Source organism: Ursus arctos, unplaced genomic scaffold (genome assembly GCF_023065955.2).
Source record: "Ursus arctos isolate Adak ecotype North America unplaced genomic scaffold, UrsArc2.0 scaffold_11, whole genome shotgun sequence".
In the NCBI taxonomy this organism is placed as follows: domain Eukaryota; kingdom Metazoa; phylum Chordata; class Mammalia; order Carnivora; family Ursidae; genus Ursus; species Ursus arctos.
The window spans coordinates 42,668,980-42,680,908 of record NW_026622775.1 but is presented as its reverse complement, the minus strand read 5'-3'; the positions used below and the strand labels follow the sequence as shown (position 1 = coordinate 42,680,908).

General features: G+C 40.0%; 1 protein-coding gene across 2 annotated transcripts; it reads left to right on the top strand.

The window, feature by feature from the left end:
* The first annotated feature begins 2,863 nt into the window (after positions 1-2,863).
* Positions 2,864-11,426, top strand: FGG (fibrinogen gamma chain). 2 transcript variants are annotated; one of them, XM_026499510.4, is made up of 10 exons: positions 2,864-3,272; positions 3,374-3,418; positions 3,621-3,804; positions 3,916-4,009; positions 5,656-5,786; positions 6,145-6,278; positions 7,204-7,388; positions 8,881-9,158; positions 10,526-10,695; positions 11,213-11,426. In XM_026499510.4, exons 1-10 carry the CDS (start codon positions 3,195-3,197, stop codon positions 11,225-11,227), a joined length of 1,314 nt encoding a protein of 437 aa, XP_026355295.2. In that variant the 5' UTR covers positions 2,864-3,194; the 3' UTR covers positions 11,228-11,426. The 2 variants fall into 2 exon arrangements, with proteins under 2 accessions (XP_026355295.2, XP_026355293.2); XM_026499508.4 differs by having other exon boundaries at positions 2,881-3,272; positions 10,526-11,426.
* Positions 11,427-11,929: the final 503 nt, after the last annotated feature.

Sequence of the window (11,929 nt, the reverse complement as noted above, 5' to 3'; positions counted from 1 at the left end):
AAGTGAAGCCTTTTCCCCAACTTTGTCCTTTATCCTTCCACCCCATACCTCTGTAGACTCTAGTGTGTCATCTTGAAATGATATTCGGTGTATATGCTAACATGCATGTGAATATATTCTATTGTCTCTTGTATGTAGCGTTTTGTTTTGTTTGGCTAGGAAGGTTTTTTTATGTAGTCAAAATTCAACGATCTTTTCTGGGGTTTTGTGTCATATTTAATAGACCTTCCATACTCAAGTATTATGAATGATTTTTCTCATATTATTTTTCTAGTATTTTTGTGGTTTCCTTTTTTATGTTTAAATATTCATTTAGTCTGGAATTTATTTTTTAAAAAACTTTATTATTTATTTGAGAGAGAGAGCACACATGGGGTGAGGGGGGAGAAACGGTCTCTCTGCTGAGCAGGGAGCCCGATATGGGATTCCTGAGCTGAAGGTAGATGCTCAATTGACTAAGTCACCCAGGCGCCCATTAATCTGGAATTTATTTTTGGCATAAGAAGTTAGGTACATGTGTGACACTTAATTATTTTCCCCAGATAGCTTCCCAATTGTCCTAACACCAGGCCAATGAGATAATTGAATAATTTTAAAGGCTTACTCTCACTCAGCCCAGTTTAATTCAATGTCATCAAATCATCACTGAGTATTAAATAGTGCTATGCTCGGTGTGGTACCCATGAAATTAAGTTTACAATCTAATAAGGTGGCTGCAGCATGCATATATATAGCAGAAAATTTCTGTAAGTGCTATGAAAGAGGTAGAGCTGGCCTCCACCTTTGGGGGTTCGGTTTTGGAGGGGTAGGAACCATAAAACAGGACTGCCTTAAGGTCGTGTAGGATTTTGACAGCCAAGGATGCAGGAGTGGGTTTGAAGTCCATGCCAGCAGACAGAATGGCATATAACAGGAAGAACACCATGTGAGAGGTAGGACTGGATGGTGGATCCTAAGGGGGTGCTAGGCAATTCGGTCGGGCTGGACTAGAGGGTATAGGAAACAGAATCAAGAGAGAAAGTGCAGCAGAGGTAGGAAAGACTTTTCTTAGGTTTACATTCACTACGATAGAAGATAGAAAGTCATTACAGGTTTCTGAGCAGGTGAATGTCAGGATCTGAACTACATTTATAGGAAGAGGAATCTGTCAACAGTGTGACAAATGGTTTGGAATAGGAAATGACTGGAATGTTGGAAGGGAAGTCAGTTAACAGGCAGTCTACACAAGCAGTGTAGACAAGAAGTAAGAAGGCCTCCTCTAGGGTGTTGGCCGTGAAAATAGAAAATAGGAAGAAAGTAGAAGTAACAGTGGGAAAACAGTCTTAACTGCAAGTGTTGACAACTAATTAGATGAATAGATAAGGAGGGTGAGGAAGATGGGCTGGGGGTAAGGGTATGTGATTGGCAATAACTGGTAAGTCAGAGAGGGTAGCTATTAAGAGGGAAAGAAAAGGCAACACATTTGATTTTGTTGTATTCACTTTGTTATGATGATTCTGGATTCTTTACCGAGTAGAAACATTTATCTCTGTTTTAAGTCAAAATGAATACTCCTTTGTAAGGATCAAACAGCAAAGTGTTAGTATTTCTTTCAATCCAGGTATATTTCTCCCGTTAATATATTTAATTAAAATTTGCAGTAAGCTTGGTTGCAGAGGAGGAAATGAGGGATAATAAAACCAGAGGTATTAATAATAGTGGTAATGCACAATTGTAAATTATCAACAGGAGATGAAGATAAACATGCTTTCCCCACATGCAAGGAAACTCCAGGGACAGAGTGAAAAGGGACAGCCCCTCCTCAATATCTCACTTTGCCCTTTTCCTCCAGCTATGCTTCTAGTCACATAGACGGGGTGTGGAGTTTCCTAGCCCCTATATCCGGGGTTTCCTCTGCGGTAACTAGATGGATCCTCCGGGAAAACAGAGTAGGCTCCCGTTTCCCTCTGTGGCAGCTACGGTACCACACCAGCTGGTTCTTCCACGCAAAGGGACGCGGAGCTTCAGCGCTCACTGCAAATGGAGAGCCTGTGAAAGTGGTCAACATACGGGTAAAGGTGGTCAAAAGGCACAAACTTCCAGTTCTAAAACCCGTCCTGGGGACATAATGTACTGCATGGTGACTATAGCTAATAACACTGCATTGCATATGTGAAAGTTGCTGAGAGAGCAGATCTCGAAAATTCTCAATGCAAGGGGGAAAATGTATTTTGTAACTACGTGTCAATGTTAACTAGGCTTATTATGGTGATCATTTTGCATTATATACAAGTATCAAGTCAGCATGTTGTACACCTGAAACTACTGTGATTTTATCTATCAATTCCATCTCAATGGGGAAAAAAAAACAGAAAAAAAAAAAGAAAGAAAATGGTCAACACAGAGGGGCAAGAATATATTTCCAGGTCATTCATGCATTTCTGGGAATACGGCCCAGTTAGGACCTGCTGCTTCTTCCAGGCAGGCAAAGTCTTCTCCTGCCACAGCCACAGGTTAAAAATAGGTGTGTTGCAAGGCACCTGGGTGGTGCAGTCGTTAACCGTCTGCCTTCAGCTCAGGGCATGATCCCAGCATGCTGGGATCGAGCCCCACATCAGGCTCCTCCACTGGGAGCCTGCTTCTTCCTCTCCCACTCCCCCTGCTTGTGTGCCCTCTCTCGCTGGCTGTCTCTCTCTGTCAAATAAATAAATAAAATCTTTAAAAAAAAAAAAAATAGGTGTGTTACCTCCTCTCTTGGCCAAGAAAGGACTTGGGCTAAGTTGGATTATGGAACCAGGCTTCATCTTCAGGTTGGGGCGGGTTTGTTCTGGTCGAGGTCAGCCCTCCTATTTGCTCTCAGCCCCGTACTGGAAGAGGTTGCAACACACAGCTTCCCAGCGCCCTCCCTCCGCACAGCAAGGGCTAATGCTTCACCAGCCTTCGCAGATGAATGTGTGGTTCAGGGGAGAAAGCTTGAGCTGAGCCAAAAAGGAGGAGCTTACACCCGTGTGCCAAAGCTGGGAACCTGCCTGAGCCTGGGGTGGGAGCCAGGATGAAGAAAAAGACAGACGGGAAAGACCTCCCCGCCTTGCTGGAAAGAAGGCCTCGTGATCAGCTCCGGCCACTGGCGGTGCAGGCCGTCCTTGGAGCTTACATAAAGGGACAAGCGGAACCCCAGAGGCCACAGTGCTGACACGACAGGGCACCCCGACACCATGACTTGGTCCTTGAACCGCCAGGGTTTAATTCTCTACCTCTATGCTCTTTTCCTGCTCCCTTCGACATGCCTGGCAGTAAGTGTGCTGTTTCTAGAACATCGTTGTGTGACATGGAAAGCTGAAAAGTAAGAAAGTATATGATACACTAGTGACCTGTCTGTGTTTTCCTCCTCCAGTACGTTGCTACCAGAGACAACTGCTGCATCTTAGATGAAAGATTTGTAAGTAGTTTTCATGTTTCTCACTGTGTGTGAAGGGGGGAAGGGCAGGGGAAGAGAAGAGATTCTCTCACAACTAGCCTTTGGCATTTTAAACGTTTTTTTAAAAAAAAATCGTCTAGGTTTTACCTGTTTTTATTAGTAGATTTTCGGCAGTCTTTTTTTTAAATCGTGATTTCTGATCACTCTGTGGTTGTATTCTCAGGGTAGTTATTGCCCGACTACCTGTGGGATTGCAGATTTCCTGTCCACTTACCAAACCGGTGTAGACAATGATCTGCGTTCTTTGGAAGACCTCTTCAGACGAATTGAAAACAAAACCGCAGAAGCCAAAGAAGTGATCAAATCAATCCAAGTCACCTATAATCCCAGTGAGCCACCAAAGCCAAGTGAGAAACGACACACCGCTGACTGAGACCCTGTTTTGTGACGTTCTCTTGCTGCTGCTTCAGTGGCTGCGTTTACTCACCTCTTCTTATGTCTCTGATCCCATATTACAGACAGGATCGTGAGTGCTACCAAGGATTCCAAGAAAATGATGGAAGAAATTATAAAATACGAGGCGTTGGTTGGATCACACGAATCGAATATTCGGTAAGCATTTCTGTTTTCATTTACTCTCCAAGGCAGACTTAGTTCTTATTCAATGTTCCGAGCTTCAGTGGGAGTAACCTTTTTATTTTTCCCCACTTACAAAATCCAACTGGCGTTATGCCTGACCATCTTGAACACTGTGGAGGTAGGAGTTTTTAGTGCACTATGACTGCGTTGGGTTATCATTGGTTTTTAATAATCATATGGGAGAAAGGTGTTCTAGATGTCTTCAAATGCTGTTCTGACCAGAGTTACCAAAGTGGTCACCTCTCACCCATCTTTGACTTACAACATAAATTCAAACTGAGGGGAATTTCGTTGTTGAAAATGAAATTCTTTTAATAAAAATGCCAACAAATCGGTGGTGGGGAATTAGTAAGCAGAGGGAGAAGGAGGATCTTGGCTACAATAGTATATTATATTGAAGGCAGTGCAGAAAAAAACGTGTTTTAAGATACCAAGCATAACAAACATTGTAAAGCAACGTGTTGATCATGGCACAATGAACCTGGAGTCCTGTATTCTCCTCTCCTCACTTGAAAGTAAAATGCCTCTGTTAACAGCTTCCCAGGGACTCACAGACTTTCTGAGCATAGGGTCTCAGATACAGTTCAGTTTCTTCCTCAATTTTTTTTCCCCTCAGTTATTCTCAAAGTAGCATAGGAAATTGAGATAAATGGTGGCTGAAGTGACCCAGAAGGGATCTACCTTCTGTTTGGTATCAGAAGCCATTATTATTTTTGTGGTTATTATTAGCATTATAATTTGCATATTATTGCCCATCATTGAAGCTCAAGGAGGCTATTGTGCAGAAATTTTCTAAGGCTCAGGAGAGAAAAAAGTGGTCACATAGTGTGTCTATCCTTCTTTACTTCAAAGAAAGATACGACGGCCCATACTTTGTAGATAGTTCGCTGTCATTTCTAAGTATATGCAAGCAAACCTTTGAGAAACCACAGAAACAGATTTTTACTTCCCTCAGACTCTTTCCAAAGCTATGTAAATGGAAACATTAAAGAGAAAGTGTCTTGTTTTATTTTATGTAATATAATGCCCCAGATACTTTCCCCTGTAAGTCACAGACTAAGTCCATAAAAGATCCTCAGTAGACCGACAGTGAAAAGGAATAGCTTCAGTCCGTGTGGATAACTGAGCAGAACCTTTCCTTCCCTATGAATATTCTACCCTAAGAAACATCAGGTGGTCTTCCTATTAACCAGGTTCCTCCCTTGGTAGGTTGTTATCTGCTGTCCTTTAGGCAGAATGTTAAAAACCTGGATAACCACAGCACCTGAGTGGCTCGGTTGGTTAAGCAGCCCACTCTTGATCTCTGTTCAGGTCTTGATTGCAGGGTTGTGAATTCAAACCCCATGTTGGGCTCCGTGCTGGGTGTGGAGCCTACTTAAAAAGAAAATCAGGATGACTGCTTAAGATAACATCATTTATTGACAAGGACTCTGTTAGTTTCTTTCCCAAAAGCTTAGACCTTTAATTCATCTCAATTCAGTAGCATAATTTTATAATTTTTCCAAGAATGAAGTAATTTATCAGGAAGTACTTCTTGAGAACATAAAGTATTTTGTAAAGAAGATACAGAATTACTCCTCTGAAAGGAATACTCTGTTATCTTATCCCTCTGCTTGTAGATTTTTACAGGAAATATATAATTCAAATAACCAAAAGATCAATAACCTGAAACAGAAGGTAGCCCAGCTTGAAGCAAAGTGTCAGGAACCTTGCAGAGACACAGTACAAATACATGATATAACTGGGAAAGGTAAGTGAAAGGTTTGTTTTGGGATGATTCTTATCACAGCAAATATATAAAGCAAAGGAGAATGTATAGGAACGTATAAGAATAATTTGGAAAGTGTTTCTAGGAATATATAGGAATAATTTGGAAAGTGTTTAGCCATTAAGTCTAAAGTGTTCAATTGCTTAGACTTTTCTTGAGTAGCTAAAACTAGTTTGAAAGGAATGATGACGTGAGAAATAAGAAAATGCTTCTTGGGATGTGAGTAGTTTGCGACACTGTGAAGAGCTCAGCGTGAAGGCTGGTACAGTCTAACGTCTAACAGGATTTCAAACCACAGTAAAACATTCTCCTTCTTCTCCTCCTTCTCCACCTCCTTCAGATTGTCAAGACATTGCCAATAAGGGGGCCAAGGAGAGTGGCCTTTACTTTCTCAAACCTCTGAAAGCTAAGCAGCAGTTCTTGGTCTACTGTGAAATTGATGGAACTGGAAATGGGTGGACAGTGCTGCAGAAGGTATTTCCCCTCCCCATGTGTATGTCAGAAACACTCAGCTAAACTTCCACCGTATGCCAGAAACTTTTGCAAGCACTTTGTGAACATGAACTCGATTAATCCTCACGATTTCCCAATTTTCCTATGAGGTACAATCGTTACCTCTAGAGAGGAGGAAGCTTAAACACAAGAGGTTCAGCAACTTGCCCAAGGTCACATAATAAGCAACAGACTTAGGACTGGAACTCAGGCTGTCTGGTTCCAGTCTGTGCTTTGACTCTATACTATGTTGGCGCTGATGTTATAGATTCACGAGAGCATATAACCACAGTAGAATGACAAAGAACTAGAAGAGACCTCTTGCATCAGGTAGCTCAACACCTAAGGCTGCCCATCACGAAAAGACAAAGTCCCCCAGAGGATACAGTTGGGCTATTCCAAGACGAGGGCCCTCTGTTGCCTCTGACAGACCCAGATGCCCATTGCAGATCCTTTAAGCTTCTGTTGATTTTTGATCGCTGTTACAACTAATCCTGCAGGGGGCGCTCAGAGAGAGTGAGTGATGGAAGTGCTGTTTGGCATACACAGATGGGGCAATGGGTTGACCATTCCACCATCAGTATAAAAATCAGCAATAGCAAGTTGATGTTCTGAAGTCCTTCCTCTAAACACCTTTTTAAAACTACCACTGATTTAGAATTTTCTATGTACCAGACACTCTTTTCAGTATTTCTCTTAATTCTCTGGTGTAATCCTGCAACAACACTAAGAAATAGGCATTGGTTATTCCAATTTTACTGATGAGGAAACTAAGGCAGCTTGCCCAAGTTCATTTAGTAAATGGTGGAATCATACTATCCAGATTTTCAACAAGATATTTATAGCATCTTCATTATGTGCGCTGATAATCCACTCTCTCCTTTTGTCCATGCAATTGTGTATTTAGAGACTTGATGGCAGTTTGGATTTCAAGAAAAACTGGATTCAATATAAAGAAGGATTTGGACATCTGTCTCCTACTGGAAACACAGAATTTTGGCTGGGAAATGAGAAGATTCATTTGATAAGCACACAGTCGGCCATACCATACGCATTAAGAATACAGTTGGAGGACTGGAATGGCAGAACCAGGTACTGTTTAGAAAGGACTCCTGTTTTTTTGTTGTAGACACTGTCTGGAATGTGAACTTTCCAATTATCGATAGGCCAATAGCAAAGACAGCCTAACAAATGCAAAGAGCACATCAGACCATTTTTCCCAGGAGTCAGTTTGGCTCTTGGGCAGTTCGAAGAGATAGTTCCCATCCAGGATGGAGAGTGTTTGCATGTAATCTACTTACCCTGGAAACATACAGACTAATAGCTAATATTTACTGAGCACTTAATATGTACCAGACATTGAGCATGAAATTATAACTTAATCTAATCCAAATAACTATTTCATGAGGAAGGTACCATTATTAATCTCATTTTAGAGATTAGCGCTCCCAAGGTGATGTTGCTGGTATATGGTAAAACTTGGATTTGAACTCAGGTAGTTTGACCCTACAGCCTCTCCTCCAATGACTATTCTGGTTGAAAAGTGAATCCAGACTTTTCAAATTTCCTGGTGCTTTAATGATAATTCATTCAGTCAATCCATGAGCTACACTAAAATTAAATCAGCTAGTTCCTTTGGTGAGATAAAGACCCCTCTATACTCACAGCAACCTGGGAGGTTTGAGCATAGCATTCCTAGTTAAAATTCAGAAAAAATATCTAACCATTTTGTTTTGTTTATAAAATAATGAAATATATTATCTCCATACACGTATTTTTAATTTTTTTTTAATCAGAAAGTACCATAGTCAGCAGACTTTCTCTTATGAGAACACCTCCCAATTTCCTAGTACTGGAGATTAGGGAAGAGGCTAAATATTTTCTGAGAATTTCTATTCATATACCAAAGCCCATTCTTTCCTGAACTCCATAGAATTCTGGCCCTTAGTCGCAACTTTTTCTCAGTGAAGGATCTCTCACTGATCCTACAGCTTGTATTTTGTGGGCCACACAGGGACCATTTCTTTCATGTAATGCTCCAGGAAACCCTCCTTCTTGTCACTATCACACTGCTCTGGGAAGGAAAAATCCCTTTCGGACCTCATCCTTCAAGATGCCACGAGTGGCTAATAGAGCTGTAGCTCCTTCAAGTTTGATGCATTAATGAATGATCACTCAGTGTCATTTGCTGTGGTTTATGATAACAGTGTGTGTCCAATACTGAACACTTAGATAAAGGTGGAAAATATGAAATTAGATTCATGCACACACCTGGTTTTGATATTAGGATCTTAGAGGCAAAAAGCATTAAAATGGCTGATGTTTTTAGTTTTCACTGGGATGCCCTGAAAGCTTCTAGACTGATTCTTCTAGATGCTTCTAGACTGATTCTGGTGTTGATGAGTTCTGAACTGGTTCACACAACCGTCACTTCTTGCCAGATTTGCAGAAAATTTGATTCAATGAGCACATTTCAGATGAAGGAAGCAAAGTTAAAAATTCCAAACAATTTTCCTATGGAAAAGGGGACATTGAGATCCCTAATGAGGGCCAAGATACGATGTCTCTATTCCCTTCTTTATAGTACTGCAGACTATGCCATGTTCAAGGTGGGACCTGAAGCTGACAAATACCGCCTGACATATGCCTACTTTATTGGTGGAGATGCCGGAGATGCCTTTGATGGCTATGATTTTGGCGATGATCCTAGTGATAAATTTTTCACATCCCACAATGGCATGCAGTTCAGTACCTGGGACAATGACAATGATAAGTACGAAGGAAACTGTGCCGAACAGGATGGATCTGGTTGGTGGATGAACAAATGCCATGCTGGCCACCTCAATGGAGTTTATTACCAAGGTATGGCTTTCTTCCTCACATATATGAATTAGAGTATAGTCTATATTTTTATAAAAGGTAAAAAATAGATATAAGAAAATGATAAATAATTAGTAAAGAGATTGGGGGCTTATTATATAGTTCTTCATTTTAAACCAGAATCCAATAATACTAAACTTATACCTCGAATCAGCTCCTCTATAAGAAATCCACAGCTTTGGATTATGGTATCTCTTCTATACTTATCATATGTATGATCTGGATGGACTAACATGATCATATGTATGCTTGTGAGCACATTAGCCTGGCGCAGCTTCCCATGAGCTATGTGACAGGTATAACCAGTGAGCAGCGACCAGGTGTCTGAAGGAATGGAGTTAAGAGCAGGGAAGTCATGAAAGGGCACAGTTCCAGGAGAGCTTGAGAGAAAAGGAGTCCAGGCTGAAAAGTGTAGGCACTTATTTTAGAATGGGGGTAGCAAGCTATAGTTTGCTCTAAGGCTTGAATACTTCCAAACACTGGACTTACGACAAACAATTATTACTACCCAACAATTACATGTGGGAGGAGCTCTACTGATTCTGAAAGATCCATTAAGATAAGCAATCTGACCTCCTCAGGGTACTGTGCTAGCCAATAGATGATCCATAATCCGCTTACAAGCTATTTGAGTTATTTTACCTTTGGTTTTCACAACATCCTTTTTTTCTTCTTTTTTAAAGAAACCTAACATACCTTTGCACTTACAAGCCATGTAATTAAAAGACACTCTCAGGGAAGGTGTTTGATCCACATGACTCAGAATAGCAATGTTGATTGCCTGTGGTACACTCCAGTATTGGACTCAGACAATCCTTTACAAAATTACGTAAGATCTGGTGCCCAAGGACAAGGAGAAGGCAAATCAATGTAGTCTTCACTGTATAATGGAGATGTAAAATAACTTTCCAGAACTGTTTTCTAAACAGTTCTATACTCTTCAGTGAAATTGTGTTTTTAGATGACCTAAGGTCATCTGATCAGGAACTGTGACTCCTGCGGTTCTAACTTGCTTGTGGGAAAGGTGGTCCATAATAGCTGGTTCCAGGATGGCTAAGCTCAGGGAGAGAGACTGATTGGGGCAATTTGGGGTTCTAGCCCTGTTCCTAAGGAATACATTTAAGTATGGATGTGATCAAGAAGTACAATATAGATATAGAGGTTGATTCATAATAAATGTATTTCAATTGTAAATCAGGATTTTAGGAATCTTTAGGGATTTTTCAGATAGTAGGTAACTATAAATTTGATATAAGGGACAATGGATTTTGTAATAAGCCATTCTTTATAGACTTTCTGAGGTAAGGAAATTCAAGAGCAATTATAAGTACAACTATAATTTATTTTAGGTGGCACTTACTCAAAAACGTCTACTCCTAATGGTTACGATAATGGCATTATTTGGGCCACTTGGCAATCCCGGTGGTATTCCATGAAGAAAACCACCATGAAGATAATCCCATTCAACAGATTAGCCATTGGAGAAGGACAGCAGCACCACCTTGGGGGAGCCAAACAGGTTGGACCAGAACACCATGTCGAAATAGAATATGACTAAATCATTTTACCCTGAGAATTAAACTGTTAATTTCTGTTAGTCCACAAAGTTCCAGAAACTTTTCCAAAGTTTCATTTTCTCTTACTATATTTATTAATTTTAAGTCTTTTATTAAGAGTATTTAGCCTCACATGGAAACTAAAACTCACTTTGGATTATATTCCCAAATTACTGAACTTGGAGTTGTTTAAAATTTGTTATTTAAGAAGATAACATTTTAGGTTATTTCTTAAATATGTAATAATAAAACTGTTGCCATATTTTGTATTTTAATGATAACATGTCATTTTGTCTTGGTGATTTATTTGTTTGTATTATTTCTTAAATATTTTAGTTTATACTAATAAAATCAGAGTAAATTCTAGCATTTCAAATGCCTAAGCATTTTTTTCATGTTTATTGCCCCCAAGTCATTCATCTTTAATTCTTCTTTTTAAACGGAAAGAATTATATCTTTTTATTTTTGTTTTGGTCATAGGCTGGAGACATTTAAAAGACCATTTCAAAAGTGATCTGCTTTTTTTAAAGGACTTTATCTGAACAGAGAAATGTAATATTTTTCCTTTGGGACAATGGACTTAACACAGCTTCACTTCATTTTAAGAGTAAAGTGTTGAGAACTCCACTAACAGTTTTATGCTGATGATAATTTATCTACATGCCATTTCAATAAACATTTTGTTTCCTAAAACTAGATACATGGTACTTTTTCTTGATCATTAAAAACCATCATTTTCCTTCAATTCAGTAATTCCAGTTGGGCAATCATCAGTAGTTGCTGAGTTCTTAGTTTATGCTGAGCCTTATACTTGACTCTGAAGGAGTTACAAAGAAAATGGAAATCATGGCTTTTGTCCTCCAGGGGATATAAGACAAATACAGGAGAAGATGGTTTAGACCTAAGAGACAAAATTTGGTATAAGAACATAAGCACAAGTCACAATCACATAGCCAAGGTTCACAGTACCCAAAGTACAACCAGACCTATAAGGTTGTTTGGGGATTCTCTCAGAAAAAGCTTTTAGCTCCAGACCCCTGTAGCCAGACGTGGGCACCCTGAGAGGACTGTATGCAATTCAGAACAGTGAGCTTTAGGAAACAATCCACTCTGTCTCTCCCCGGTAACTGATGAGGTGAACGGAATGGAACCATAACTTCATTCTGAACACAGGGATATTGAGATTTTAGCAGCCAG